Raw genomic sequence first — 16,013 nt, forward strand, 5'->3', positions numbered from 1 at the left:
CGAGTTCTGCTGAAGGTCAACTTGTCAAGCTTTTTTCTTTTCTTTAAGATGGAGGCCGGTCCCAAGATGGAGGAGGTTTGGCCTCTCAGGAGTAATGTCGATTCCAATCAGAAAGTGGTTGGTTACCCTTATAACAAACTTGCCTTCTAAATGACTAAGTCTCTATTGTAAATTGTCCCTGTTGTAAGCTGTGGTCAGAGAAACTTCTTTTCACAAGGTGTGACTGCAGACCAGGGAACTGGTCAGAGTGCTAAGTGTAAGAGATTCTTGAAGGCCCAAGGTTCAACCATAAATAGGATATCTATCTCATGTCCTCCACGGCTCAGAGAGCATCGTGGAAGAGAGAGAAGAAAGACCGTTAGGGTTGGAAGAGATGAAGTGTTGTAATGTGTTGTCTTTCGGGTAAAGCACGGCCATTGCACTCATGAATTCATAGCAGCCATAAATATCTGCAGAAGACCTGCAAGATATTGGGCCCACCAATATCTACAGGTAACTAATGGTTTCTGAGGAAGAGAGATATTTTCTTCATTGTTGTAACTACATACAGGTAAGGCGCCTATGTTCCTATAAACAATCTCTCACCTATGATCACGTATTCCACCTAAATGAAACTCACTGGGTCAAATACACACATACATACTCAGCATGAAGGAGGGGAGGTGAATTGGGACAAAAACCCTCACTGTTTGCTTCCTAAATCTTTCCCTCCTGTGCTTTTGTGGGACAGGGTCTTCCTGTGTAGGCCTAGCTGACCTGCTGTAACTTACTATGTAGTTCCTGCTTTCCCCAAGCTTGCAGTCATCTTCCTGTCTCTGTTTCCTTAGCCCTAGTAAATCTTTCTGAAGGGAAAATAATAGAAAAGCATTTTGACTTGAGGTTTGAGAACCTTGAAACCTGTCAAAATTTATGCTTCAAATCCAATAGTTAGACTAGATGTGACTAGTTTTATGTTAAGTTGACACAAGCTGGAGGTATCTAAGTGGGGGGGGGGGGGGACTTTAACTGAAAAAATGACCCTATAAATTCCTGCTGTAATTAGTGATGGATGGGGGAAGGACCCAGCCCATTGTGGGTGGTGCCATCCCTGGGCTGGTGGTCCTGGGTTCTGTGTGAAAGCAAGCTGAGCAAGCCATGAGGAGCAAGCCAGTAAGCAGTACCCCTCCATGGCCTCTGCATCAGTTCTTGTCTCCAGGTTCCTGCCCTGCTTGAGTTCCTGCCCTCACTGCTTTTGATGATGACCTATGAGTGAATAACCCTCCTTTTCTCCCCCCAGGTTGTCTCTGGTCATGGAGTTTCATCACAGCAATAGGAACCCTAAGACATACATACCTGTAATCTGGAATTGGACGTGGGAGGACCGAGAGTTCAAGGTCACTCTTGGTTATTTAATGAGACTGAGGTTAGCCTGGACTACACAGGACCTCTTTTGCCAAAAATGAAACAAACAAGCAAACAAAAAAATAGCAAATCTGAGACAGTTTTTTTTTTTTTTTTATGTTCTAGCCGCCACACATTTGGAAAACTTGTATATTTATGTAAAGCTCCAATATCCAGTCTCAAGGATGACTCAGTATGGTAAAGACCCTCGCTGCCAGGCTTGATGACTTACGCTTGAGTCCTGGATCCCACATGGTGGAAAAGTCAACTTTCACAAGTTTTTGACCTTCACAGTAGTCACATACAAACAACAAAACCCTAGTTTGGGACCGTAGAGATGGCTCAGCCATCGTCTGTTGAGAGCCCTTCACATAGCTTCTCACAACTGCCTGTAACTCCTGTTTCCAGGGAGTTGGTGCACATGTATAACATGTGCACTCATACACGTGAAAATAAATGGATCTTTAAAATACAAAAATAAAAACAAAGTTTTAGGTTGGTCCTGTTTTGCGTGTGTTGTGTTGCTTAATTCCTACCTCCACAAGACAAAGGGTCTCTGCACCCATTTTCAAGGGGGAGAAAAGTGAGACTTGTGTGATGAATACCCAATCACTGGTTGATGCGGAATGAAGTCACCTGCAGTTCACAGACCTTCCCCTAAAGAATCTTCTCTGATCCTCTGGACGAGCAATTCATTCTTTTCTTCTCCTTTTCCAAACCGGAGGGACCTTATTGCCCTCAGAGAGAGAGAGAATCCTGTGTCTTAAAATATTAATGGTTCATGCACGGAGAGAGAAGTGTTTTCTAAACAAGCCACCCTTTCTGCTGGGGGGGCAGAGCAGAGGGTTCTAAAAAGCCCAATATGTCTGCTTCCTACTCCACGGTCCTTGCAAAGAGTCAGAGGCCAAGAGATAAAACAAAAGGCAAAAATTGGTTTTGTTCTCAGTCTGCCTTGGTGGTTTCTCATCGCTGAGTCTTTAAAGACTTCACACTATTACCTAAACGTGGATGTATGTTATGAGCAGAAAAACCAGAAACAAAACTAATTAAAAGTGTTCAGTGGAGAGATGGGATTGTCTGTCTTCTTCCTCTCCTTCGGTGTCTCTTCATGGATACAGGCAGACACAGATTCTGGCCCCCAGATTTCTCTCTGCGGAGTATACTTTACCTTTTGGAAAGGACTTTAAAGTCTTTAAACAGCTTGAGACTTACAGTTTGCCACGGGAGCATGAAGCCAATTCCTGTTTCTAGTTTTTGAACCGGGAGCTGGAGTGTAAGAACCCCTCGCAGGAAGTCGCAGGCGGTGGGAGAGGGGAAACAAGGTCATTTTCAACCATGCACATTGAGGTTGAACCTTTAAAGTCAATTCTAAATTTAATTGAAAGCCGAGGGCAGAGAAGCCAAGATCGGAGCGATGTGGTGATTTATTCTGAAGCCTGTAAGAAGTCGTGCGGCTGGATGTGGATGAACTGGGGCTTTAATAAAATGGCACTGGGGAAAGCCGCGGGGAGAGGCACAAGAATGGGAACTGGGCTAGATGAAGGGTCCCCAGGTCTGAAAGGGATCCAGGGTCTGAGCGAGCACTGTTTGCCCAAACTCGGCTGTTTTTCTACCAGGATGGATGCACTTAAGTGATTACATCAAAGAGAAAACCCAGGATCACATGAAGCCAGACTCAGTACACAGTGCATTTTGCATGAAATCCTCAAGTGTCCAAATTGCAGAAAAGACTGGAGCAGAGGGTGACCAAGACTTGTCTAATAGTGTTTCTAACTGAGATTTAGCTAAAGAGAAATGATCTTTTATTAAGGAATTGCAGGGCTCAACAGCTGTGCTCCCACAAATGTCTACAAGAATATTCCCTACAAATGATATTGGGCCATTTTCTACACAAAATCCCTAATGAGTCCTCAGAACCAAATTTTCCCCGTTGGCAGTTGGTTCTGGAACAATTTTTCCAAGTTTAAAGGGGGAAAAATGCAGAAAGTTACCAATAACCTCATGTGAGGAAGAATAGGATTGATCATGGACAGCTTGGGCTCTAGGCTCCTGAGCTGGCCGAAGGCCTGCAGACCCTCCTGTGGAGGGCTACGTCATCTGTCCCTACTCTCCAACGCTGGCAGGCTTTTCCTGCTTTATCCTATTTTAGTGTTAGTTTACACTGTCTTTTGAGAAAGAGCCTTGCTGTGTAGCCCTGTCTGGTCTAGAACTCACTATACAGACCAGGCTGGACTCAGACGTGTGGTGATCCCTAGCCTCTGCCTCCTCAACAGTGGGATTTCAGATCTGCTCGTCCATGCTGTCTCTCTCTTTTAGATCAGTTTCTCAGGGTATCCAATCCTGTAATTCCGGCTCCAAGAGGATCTGATCGCTCAGGCCTCTGAGAGCAAGTGTACTCGCATGCAGCTGCCTCAGGTCTTCCCTCCTATGCATGTAATTTGAAGTAGTACAAATCAACTCTTTTTTTTTTTTTTCAAAGATAAGGTTTGAATGATCCAGAAAGTTTGCCCCAAGCAACCAATCTTGCTGAAGACTGTTTTTCAAACTCTGGATGTGGCTGTATTGGTCCTCTCTTTCCTTTCTCTTTTTCTAATTGTGTGTTATACAGAAGTAAGTACTCTCTAAAAATATTTATTTATTTATTTATTTATTTATTTATTTATTTATTTATTTATTGCATATGAGTACACTGTAGCTGTCTTCAGACACACCAGAAGAAGGCCTCAGATCCCATTACAGATGGTTGTGAGCCACCATGCGGTTTCTGGGATTTGAACTCAGGACCTCTGGAAGAGCAGTCAGTGCTCTTAACCACTGAGCCATCTCTCCAGTCCCTGTTTCATTGTTTTTGTTCTTGTTTTGTGTTTTTGTGTTTTTTTTTTTTGTTTTTTTGTTTTTTTTTGTTTTTTTTTTTTTTGTTGTTGTTGTTGTTGTTGTTTGTTTGCTTGCTTTTGTGTTGTCTTGGTTTGGTTTGGTTTTTTGAGTCTGGTCTGTTATAGCCTAGAATGGCCTGGAACCTTCTGCTCCTATCTTCCAAGTGCTGGGAGAAATAAGCATGCACTGTCATGTTCTTTCCAAAAAGCTTCTGAGGGGGCTGGAGAGACGACTTAGTAGGGGAGAGTGCTTGCTATGCAAACATGAGGACCTGAGTTCGGGTCCCAGTACCCATGTAAGAAGTTGGGAGCAGTCTCTTGTCCTTGCTTGTAACCCTAGTGCTAGAAGAGAAGGTTGGAGACCTGATGGTGGCTGAGGCTTGCTGCTGCCTGACTCGTTCCTGGTTCAGTGAGAGACCGGGTCTGAAGGCAGCAAGGCAAAGAACAGCAGAGCACGAGCCCCATCTCAATCTTACAGACACACATGCACGCGCACACATGCGTGCACACACACACAGACACACAGTCTTCATAGGAAAGCTGGTGATTCATCCTGTCCTCTCAGCACCTAGGCAGATAGGACAATCAAGGATCATTCTTATCTAAGTGGTAAATTCAAGGCCAAATCGGCCACATGAGGCCCTACCCAAGAAGAAAACAAAAAACTGGTGAGAATGCTGAATGGCTAAAGGCCCTTACTAATCAAGCCTGGTGGTTGAGCTCAATCCCTGGAACCCACCTACAGGTAGGAGCAGAGAACTGACCTCCACATGTGCCCACCTAGGTCCCACACATAATACACAGTAATAACAAGAAAACTATATATAGGAATGCTGGCCAGCCGTGGTATCCACAATCACTACGTACATGCTTTGTGATGTCAGGAACTGTGTGGTGCTGAGAGCACTGTTTAGAGAGCAGTGGAAGTCTGAGTCAGGTGCCTGTGACCAGTGGCTTCCTTGGGCAAAGCTTCAGATGGTCTGCTAGAGGAGTCTGATATCTACGTGAGTGTGGATATGTGTTGTACATTGTTGGCAGCATATGGATAAGGTCTAGATGACAGTAACAGAAACCCACGTCTAAAATGTATTTACCAGTAGGATGAACCTTCCTCTCCTCTTCTGAGGAGGCAACTTCCCCAGACTTCTAGGACTTGGTGTCTTATTTGAGGACCAGAATTCCCAAAGGTTTGAAGGATTTCCTTCATGATAAAGTTGCTTCTGTTGTAGCTGATGGTGTTTGGTGTGCTTCTCTTAGGCTGTGAGGTTCCAGCAGACAAACACAGAGAGAGACCTTGGAGTCAGGCGTTGGAAGTGTCTCAGAAGCCTGAACAACTTCCTCAGGCCTGGCAAAACATCTTCTGTTCTGTGAGCTGAGGCTGCTAAGACCTGCCTTAGGGATCTGCTGACATCATAGGTGTGATGTTTGTATAGCTCTGAGCATAGCACCAGACAGTTATGCCCACTGAGTCTGCGCTCTCCACAGTCGTGACTGAATCAGCGTTGTTTGTTTGTTTTTTTTTTTTTTCTCTTGAGACAGGATCTCTTGTAGTCTGAAATGGGCTCAGATACAGCCAAGAATAATATTGAATTTCTGATCCTCCTGCCTCCACCTTCCTGGCGCTGGGGTCACCAGTGTGGACCATCATTTTAGGCCTTTTAAAAGAATGTGTTTATTATTACTCCATGCGTGGGTATATGATTGTTGATGCGCATGCATTGTGGCAGTCAGAAATAAATTTTTAGGATGGTCTCTCTTCTACTGTGGTTTCTGGGGACTGAATTCAGTCCTGAGACCGAGGCAGCAAATGTTTTGTAAGTCCCTGAGCCAGCTCACTAACTCCCAGTCCTCCTTTATTCAGTGCTAAGTATCCCACCTAGGGCTTTGTGCATAGGAGGCAAACACTCGACCAACTTAGCTATCCCTCAGGCCCTGCATCAACTTCGAGAGTCTAATCTTTTTTCTCCATGCCTGAGCTTGTGTTGTATATTATGTAGAATACAAAGAGGTCAGGTCTGTGGGTGGGAGAGTAGCCTTAGCCTCTCTAGAGTCTGAGGTGGGAAGGATACAAGAGGCCATGCTGGGGAACAGGGAGAGAACAAGTCTTAGCTAAAACAACTTAAAACAAAAACAAAAAACAAAAAACAAAAAAATCCAACAACCAAGGACACTGCTCAGAGACTCCAGCCACATCGTAGCTCCAGCTTGGGGAAGTTTCTAGCACTGTTCTCAGAACAAGGTCAATCTCCTGTCGTCTGTCTGCTGAGAGTTTGCGTTTGCTAATGTTTAAAGGTGCTGAACAAACACCTCCGCCATAAACTTTAGTTTTACAGCGAATTGGGACTTTGCTATGAGTACAGAGAAAGGGCTGCAGAAATGCAGCGGTGAGGGATGCGCATGCTGCACTTAAGCTGTCTCTTTAGGCTTACTCAGAAAGCCTTCTCGGAGATTGGGGACCGAGGACTGGGTTCCCCACAGGAAGGAGTCTCAGAGGGGTTACTCTCCAGTTTAGGGTGAGGAAACTTGTGGGAAGTTGAAGATTTGCATGTAGTAGCATTGTTTGCAGGTTTCAGCAAGTTCCGGTTCTCTCTGAGGATCAAGTGTATGATGGACACGTCGCCCTCGCGTGCGCAGTTCCTCACAGAGTTCAAAGAGAAAACGTACCAGAGGGCCTCGGTGTGGAGCACAGAACTTGGCGACCTCCGTTGAAATTAGAGAAGCTGGGATGCAAACTCCAACTCTTAAAAAGTGTGTGTGTGTGTGTATGTGTGTGTGTGTGTGTGTGTGTGTGTGTGTGTGTGTGCGCGCGCGCGCGTGCGCATCATACACTCTTGTGTGAGTTTATGTAAGCCAGAGGACGCTGTGCAGGTCCCAGGGACTGAATCAAGGCTGCCAGCCTTGGTGGCATCTTTCCTGAGCCATCTCACTGGTTCATCCTGGAGACCTATTGTAGGGCTGGAGAGCCAACAGGAATCCAGACCTCCCCGAGTATAGCTCCATACAGAGAAAAAGCTAAGTCCAGACATAAATAGTTCAGATTCACCTTGAGATGCAGATCATCTGAGAGGAAAGAGAAGAGGGAGAGGGGGCCATCAACAGAGGAGGAAGCAGGTGCAAGGGATTCACAGTTTTTCTTGTTTCCGTGGTTGTTTGGTTGTTGTTGAGAAACAGTCTCATGTAGGCCCAGCTGGTCTCAAATTGACTGTACATTCAGAGTTGGTCTTGAACTCTCGTCTTCCTGCATCCACTTCCTTAATGTTTGGAGTACAGGTATAGACAACCATGCCTGGTTTGACCTGTGATCTTAGCCAATGTCTTTCCCTAACTAGGAGAGGGAAAAGGTTACCCTGTTCTGGATTATAAAAGGCTTTGTGTGGAAACCACCAGTCTTAAGGTCTTGGTTATTTATTTATTGACATCTTTCTAGGTCCATGCCCTACCTCTGGCCTGTATGACCATCCTATATTCGGTGTCTCTTTGCTTCTTTCTTTCACCCCCACCTCCCCATTTATTTGTTTGTTTGGTTTGGTTTTTCAAGACAGAGTTTTCCATTATAGTTCTGCCTGTCCTGGAACTCTATCTGTAGGCCATGCTGGTCTCAAACTCACAGAGATCTGCCTCACTCTGCCCCTTGAGTGTTGGGATTAAACGCATGCATGATAACAGGCTGAGGATGTGGCTTAGTTGGTAGAGTTTATGAAGCCCTGTACTGGACCCCAACACTGCATTGACTGGTGTGGCAAACTCTCAGAATTCTAGCACTGGGGAAGTAGGGACAGTTCAAGGTCATCCTCCCCTACACATCGAGTTTATAGGCAACCTGGGCTACTTAAGGTTCTGTCTCAAAAATAAAATAAGGACTGCAAAGATGGTTCAGTGGGTTTAAAAAAAAAAGGCTTGCTGCATACACCTTATAATCTGAGTTTGATCCCTGAAATGTGCAACGGAGGGAAAGATCCAACCCTGGAGAGTTACCCTCTGATCCTCACACGAGTGCAGTGACATTCGTGTGCCCAAACTTACACATATACATAATAACAAATAAGTAAATAACTAAATAAATATTAAAAGCAAAGACAAGCCTGTCGTATGCACTCCTTTGATCCAGTACTTGAGAGACAGAGGCCGATGGATCTGTGTGAGTTTGAGGTCTGCCTAGGCTGCATAGTGAGTTCCATGTTAGCCTGAGCTACATAATAGAGAGATGTCATCGAAAAAGAAAAAAGACAAGATAGATGAGGTCGTGCTGGGGGAGCTGGGGCTTGGAAACAGTATTGAATTGAGTCTGAGAGACACAGGGGCTTAAGAAGGGAGTGGGCTGGATTATAGGGCCCTTACCTCTTACCTCTCCCCAAAGCAATGAACCCGCATAATTATGTCTGAGAATTGTGTCCCGCTCTCATGCATGCCTCTCACACACAGAAAACTCAAGCAGGACAGTTCCAGCTTATGCCCTTGGGATTAGTCATTTGTCCCAGGCCACCTTCTCACCTCAGCCACACTGTAGGAGATAAGTCCTTCCATCTAATTACTGAATGGACTCAAAGATTTTAGCTGTAACAAAAGCTAGCGTCATAGGCATAAGAGAAGTTCTTTTGAAATCACCAGCTCTAACTCCCATTGACCTCTAATAGTACCTTACTGTTCTTGTGGGTTCTGGTCACACCCGGGTTTGGCACTGTACACTCATTTCAGGGCATGGGGGTCACACACCACACCACCCAGCTTCTGAGTTAGAGCTTCATTCTTTTCTGCCTATACTGTGTTAGATTGTAAAGAGCATTTTGAAAATACTTGCATATTTTGAATGTGTGGTTTTAATTTGTGGAAATACCTGTCATAGATATTTTTGAAGCTTTTCTAATCAAAAAGATGATCTAAACCCTCCAGTCCCACCCCCAAGATGGTCTCTGTCATAGCAATGGAAGGAAACAGGACAATTATTTTTATTTATCTTTTTAATGCGTATAAATGCTGTGCCTACATGTATGTATGTGTGCATGTGAATGCCTGCTACCATAGAAGTCAGAAGTAGGCTTCACATCCCCTGGAACTGGAACTGTGGATGGCTGTAGGTCACTATGTGAGTTGGAATTGAACCCAGGTCCCCTGGGATCAGAGCAAGCGAGTGTACTCTTAACAACCGAGCCAACTTCACCCCTAGGGAAGCTTTTTTACTTTTTATTGATTCTTTGTGAGTTTCCTATCATGTACCCCAATTCCACTCATCTCCCTGTCTCCCAGTACCCACCCTCCACCTTTGCAACCTCCCCCAGAAAGGAAAACATAAATCTAGTTGTGGAAGCTGTAGAGTGTCACAGCGTGTCCCACTGTGTACTCTTTGTTCTCTCCACACCTCTTTACTTCAAATGTTCATTGCAATGAGTTGTTGGTCAGGCTCGAGGCCTCTGCTTTCTGCTATATCATTAATCCTGGATCCTCTCTGGGACTCCTCTCAGGTATCTGCTGTTGCCCTGTGTCATGGAGACCTGCAGCTTTGGATCTGCAGGGCCAGCCCCTTCATGTGCTCCAGCAGTTCATAGATGGGGTAGTCGATGGGATGGGCCAACCTAAGGCCCTGGATGTATGGATTGAGGCCCTTTTGAAGGTCACATATCAGTTACCCTGCATATCAGATATTTGCATTAAAATTTGTAACAGTGGCAAAATTACAGTTCTGAAGTAGCAACAAAATAATTTTATGGTTGGGGTCACCACAACATGAGGAACTGTTTTAAGGGGTCCCAGGATTAGGAAAGTTGAAAACCACTAACAAAGGACAGGAAGAGACCAAGGACAAGAAACAGGACACACCCACATCCTCTCACTAGGACCCACGTGTTAAGGGTTGGTCTAATGCACTGTGTATTCAGATACTGACATCTCAGTGTGCTCACACATCCGGTTGCAGTCCCACCATTGGCACGGTCAAGCATCTCCCGACTCAATGTTTTATGGAAACCATTTTCCTTTGTCTCTGATTGATTAATAAAGAGTTGGTCAGTCTGTGGCTAGGCAGGAGGAGACAGAGGAGGCAGGACATTGGAGCCCAATGAGGGAGTCCCAAAGAGATCTGGTGTGAAATAGATGTTTATTCATAGCTTCCAAGGAAAATTCACAGAATAGCTGACACGGAAAAAAAAAAAAAAAAAAAAAAAAACCAAAATCTCCTCCCTCAATCCCCAACTCAGCCCCCCACCTCCAGACAGGGTTTCTCTGTGTAGGCCTGGCTATCCTGGGACTCACTTTGTAGCCAGACTGGCCTTGAACTCATAGATTTTTCCTGCCTCTGCCTGAGAGTGCTGGGATTTAATGCACGCAGCACTACACCCAGCCTGAATGTTCCTCCTCCTCCTCCTCTTCCTCCTCCTATTCTTCCTCCTCCTTTCTTCCTCTTCCTACTCTTCCTACTCTTCCTCCTCTTCTTCCTCCTCCTCCTCCTCTTCCTCCTCCTATTCTTCCTCCTCCTCCTCTTCTTCCTCCTCCTCTTCTTCCTCCTCCTCTTCCTCTTCCTCCTCCTCCTCTTCCTCCTCTTCCTCTTCCTCCTCCTCCTCTTCTTCCTCCTCCTCTTCCTCTTCCTCCTCCTCCTCTTCCTCCTCTTCCTCTTCCTCTTCCTCCTCCTCCTCTTTGTCCTCCTTCTCCTCCTCCCCCTCTTTTAAGTTTTTATTGGGTCTTTGTCAGTTTTACCTCACACATCCCAATCTCACTCCTCTTCCTGTCCCTTCGTATCTCATTGTGGAGGCTGTACTGTGTCACACACTCTGCCCACACATCTTTATTTATGATGTATCTTACTTCCTGAAGGGCACCAGGCCACTTGGTCAGTGTGAGTGTGACGCTCTTGCAGCCTGGTTTCTGAGAAGCCTTACCGAAGTTTGCTGACTGTTGGATTGTGTGTCATGCCCCATTCTTCCTTCTGGGAAGTACTATAAAATGACCTCTAGATTCTTAATATTTATGACTGTGTTTTATTTTTGTAAATATCACAATGTTTGCATGCATGGCTACACACGTACATCAAATTCTAAATATAAGAAAAAGTTCAAATGCATTCATGTTCTCAGCTTCTCTTTTGTGGCTCATTTTAATCTGTAGTCTCAAACCTTCTTACTCTTCCTTACAGGGATTAAATATGCTTTCTGAGCCTCTGTGCTCAGTACATCTCCTCTGGGATGTACACTTCTCTATGGGAGGCGCTTCTCTGAATCCTTCATGCATCCTTATAGAAAATGCTCAGCCCGACACCACGCCTGTTTGATAAATATCTGTTGAACAAATGAATAGCCTATTTTTTCTTTCTGTTTGACACAGGGGTTCATGTAATCTGACAGGCCCCTACCTTTCTATGTAGCTAAGGCTGCCCTTTAATCCTTGATTCTGTCTCTACCTCCTGAATACTGAGATTCACCATCGTACACAGTGCGATTCTGTGTTGGAGGTCAAAACCCGAGAGCCTTCCACACACCAGGGAGTCTACCAACTGAACCACATCCCCAGCCCTCTAACTGTAATAGTTTATCGGTAGCATTGATTTTGTCGCTGTTGTTAAACAGCTGTGCTTCATCCCACCTGCGTCTATCAAAGTATTTGTCCTAGTTACTATGAGAAGGTGGGGCATACTCTGTGTGAGACCCTCCATCCAACCTTTCTCTTAGCATTTTTCTTTTGAAGAACCTTTTCTCTTGGGTTGTTGGAAAAGGTGCTTCTAACTCCTAGCTGGAGGCTGGAGGACAGTGTGTGGGAAGAACTACCCATCTAGCTGCGTGGGTGTTTGGAGGATGTCTCTGCACGGCACTGAGGCCTCTCTTAGATTCAGCACAGTGCTGTCCTAAGCTGTGCCTGATCACCCCAGGTCGCCTACTTTCTCCAAAGAACAAACCATCAGTCTTTTGCAGGGATGGGGAGGGTGGGTGCCAAGCTTTACAGGTAGGAGAAGAGAACCAAGAATCCCCTTGGAGATACAAGATAGCTTAAACATGCCCTAAGAAAATTTAAAAAGACAAAATCAGACACAGGTGTGGCAATGCATACCAATAATCACAGCCCTTGATGTAGGCTAGCCTGGGCTGTATTAGGCTAGCCTGGGCTATAGATCCTCTCTCAAGAAACAACAAACAGGTTGGAATGATGTTTCAGCAGTGCCTAGCACTTGGTCTTTTTGCAGGGGACGTGGGTTTGGTTCCCAGAACCCGCTTGGTGGCTCACAACTATCTATAATTCCAGCTCAGGAAATCTGACACCCTCTTCAGGCCTCTGAGGGCACAGCATGCATCTAATACACAGACATTCAGGTGAAACACCATATGCATAAGATAAAAATTAAGGAAAAACTTAAATATTAAAAAGAAGGAAACAACAGCCAACCAAACAAACAAAAAGTAGTGTTTTGAGACAAGCCACAGCTGTGACCCCAGCTCAGAAAGGCTGATGAGGGATCACCTGAGGTGTTGGGGATTGAGCCAGAGTTTCAGGCATGGTGAGCAAGAACTTTTATGAACTGAGATTCATGTCTAGCACAAGTTCTGCTTCTCAGTTTTTTCCCTTTAAGCAAATTTGACTACAATAATTTATTTGGACACGCATACATGCCTTTGTGTGTATGCGCGCGTGCAGGTGCACGCGCGCGTACACACACACACACACACACACACACACACACACACACACACACACACCACAGAACATGTGTGGAAGGAAAGGACAAATTTTCAGGACTCAGGACTCAGTTCTTCCACCATGTGGGTCTCAGGGGTTGAACTCAGCTGCCAGGCTTGGCAACAAGTGTCCTAATCCACAGAGTCTCACTGACCGCTTACTTTGCTTTTGTTGGTTTTGTTTGTTGTTTTAACCACTGTTGTCTTAGTCAGGGTTTGTATTCCTGCACAAAACATCATGGCCAAGAAGTTAAGTTAGGGAGGAAGGGTTTATTCAGCTTACATTTCCACATTGCTGTTCATCATCAAAGGAAGTCAGGACAGGACCTCACACAGGGCAGGAACTTGGAGGCAGGAGCTGCTGCAGAGGCCATGGACGGGTGCTGCTTACTGGATTGCTTCCCCTGGCTTGCTCAGCCTGCTTTCTTATAGAGCCCAGCCCAGGGATGGCACAATGGGCCCTCTCCCCTTTGATCACCTTGAAAATGTCTTACAGCTGGATCTCATAGAGGCATTTCCTCAAGGGAGGCTCCTTTCTCTGTGATAATTCCAGCTTGTGTCAAGTTGACACAAAACCAGCCAGTGCAACTACGTTATAGACATTTTAAAAAAATGACCTTTAAGACTCTTATTAAGCCAGTTGTGTTCACATAGCTCAATATTTGGGAGGTAGAGGCAGGGGGATTAGGAGTCATCCTTGGCTATAGAGCTACTGAAGACCCTTTTTCCAAAACTACAAATACCTAACACGTACACAAACATCCACAAACAAATATTTGAACTCCACAGAATATGAGCAGAGTAACCTCAGAGCTCCATTTTCTCTCTGTATCTGGATGAGAAGACCCAGAGCTCCTAGGAGTTATGGTATTAGTGGGTCACAGTGATGGCCTAGAACAGTGTATCACTGTTAGCACAATTAACCCTTAGAGCAGTCATGATATTTCATAACTGTAATCTCAACACTTGGGGGACTGAGGTAGGAGGATTGTGACTTGAGACCCTGTCATAAAGATGTTTTAGTTCCAGTCTGGCGTTAACATTCATTCTACAATAAGGGTGCCATGGCTCCACATCTGCCCTCCTGGAACCTGTTATATGGGTGGCACACTAAGTCTTCATGGAGAGATGGACCTAAAAGGCAGCCTAAGAGGACAGACAGCAAGCTGAGCTGAGGCTGAGGACAAAGGACTGCAGAGGCCAGAGGAGCTCCAGACAGCGGGAGAGGGGAGATTGCCCCTGGAAGGAGAATGAAAGCTGCAAAGCACTCAGCCAAGATGTGTGCCATTTCATTTTACTTACATAGTATATTTTCTTGAACAGAGTCTCATGTAGCCCAAGCTCGCCTTGAACTCCTGGTCTTCCAACCTCCTCCTTCCAAGTGCTGGGATAGAGGGGCACATCATCATGGCCGGTTTCAGATAAGTTCTATTCATATACCAATAGCCAGGAATTGGGAAAGCACATGAATAGTAACATATTCTCGGCTCCTCAGGATAAATTGTAGGATCTGGAAGTGCTGTGTTCACACTGACCTTCTGAATGACGTCACATTGGAGTGTCACTTGGCACACAGTTTTTACCTGTGACTGGCGGAGAAGACCCCAGTCCACAGTACTTTTACAGTCACTGGAATGGCTCAGCTGTGAATTCTAAGGTGGAATATCTGAGAAAAGATCAGGTAAACAGATGAAAAAAATCTCAGTGGGAGAGAAATCCCTCCCTGGGGATCTATAGGCTGTTAATGACGATGGAAGGGTTGAGACATTGTCCTTTATTGCAGTAGCCACAGGTAAGGTGCCCATTCTCCTGTAAATAACCTCTCACTCAAGCTCCTGTATGAACCCTAATGAAACTCTCCACGCCAAACCCCCTTCACCTCCGAAAAGTTGAAGGGGGACTAGCTGGGAATAGGAAGGCAGCCAGTGAGGGTGGGAGGGGAACAGGACAGGGTGGGTGAGTGTGATCAAAATACACTACATGCATGTGTGAATAAAAAACCACCAGAGTATTGACTCTGGATCTGGCATACAGTCAATATTGTAACTGGAAGCCAGGTGTTCAAGGTCAAGTGACCCCTATCCGTAACCTTGGCGCTCAGGATTGGGAAGCCAGAATTCAAGGTCATCTTCAGCTACACAGCAAATTGAGGCCAGCCTGAGCTACAAAAGACTATCTCAATCAATCAATCAATTGATCAATTAATCAATCAATCAGGGCTAGCCTGAGCTACAGAAGACCCTACCTCGATAGATAGATAGATAGATAGATAGATAGATAGATAGATAGATAGATAGATAGATAGATGGATGGATGGATGGATGGATGGATGGATGGATGGATGGATGGATGGATAGATAGATAGATAGATAGACAGACAGACAGACAGACAGGCAGGCAGGCAGACAGACACATAGATATAGACAGACAGATAGATTGGATAGTTGGATAGATGGGTGGATGGGTGGATGGGTGGATGGGTGGATGGGTGGATGGGTGGATGGGATGGAGTGAACTGGCAAGATATTCTCTGTATTTTTTCAATGTAAACTTTACTGATCTAATTGCAAACTGAAGAATATATTTAAAAAAATTTAGGGAAACTAAGTTCTAACACTCTGGAGGTTGAAGCAGGTCAGGAGTTGAAGGTCAGCCTGGGCTACTGAAAGAAGCAGTTTCTTTTACCATAATTTACCTACTGTTCATGTGACAACCTTACACACTTTTTTGGTTCTTTTTTTTTTTCGGAGCTGGGGACCGAACCCAGGGCCTTGCGCTTCCTAGGTGAGCGCTCTACCACTGAGCTAAATCCCCAACCCCCACACTTTTTAAACAATAGTCCTTGTTCTTGGCTGCTTGTTGTAGCTATTGAGTCTCATGCCTCGGAGACCTGCTGTATTAGGCCTCCTGAAGCACTTTTTCCTGAAGGTTCTGGCTGGTGAGTAACTGCAGCAGTCAAAACACAGGATTCAAGCCTGGTCCAGGCTAAAGATAGTAAGATTTAAATGGAAAGTGTGGGGAGAGCAAGGAAACAAACAGACAGGAAGACGTGTGTGTGTGTGTGTGTGTGTGTGTGTGTGTGTGTGTGTGTGTGTGTGTAACAGCA

The 16,013-nt window shown here is 45.2% G+C and overlaps 1 protein-coding gene across 10 annotated transcripts in view; it reads left to right on the top strand.

Moving 5' to 3' along the window:
• Positions 1-1,886, top strand: part of LOC103691527 (uncharacterized) — a 618,188-nt gene extending 616,302 nt beyond the window's left edge. For 8 of the 10 annotated variants that reach the window (XR_015671560.1, XR_015671561.1, XR_015671554.1 and 5 more), the window contains 2 exons: positions 1,277-1,402; positions 1,507-1,886. Coding sequence is in view for 1 of the 10 variants with exons in the window: in XM_087637013.1 (XP_087493139.1) it covers positions 1,277-1,338 (62 nt within the window). In the remaining 9 variants the exon portion in view is untranslated. The remainder of the gene's footprint in view (positions 1-1,276; positions 1,403-1,506) is intronic. The other 2 variants (XR_015671557.1, XR_015671558.1) reach the window with 1 other exon arrangement.
• Positions 1,887-16,013: the final 14,127 nt, after the last annotated feature.

This window comes from Rattus norvegicus, chromosome 2, assembly GCF_021556685.1.
Source record: "Rattus norvegicus strain SHRSP/BbbUtx chromosome 2, alternate assembly SHRSP_T2T, whole genome shotgun sequence".
NCBI classification, from domain to species: domain Eukaryota; kingdom Metazoa; phylum Chordata; class Mammalia; order Rodentia; family Muridae; genus Rattus; species Rattus norvegicus.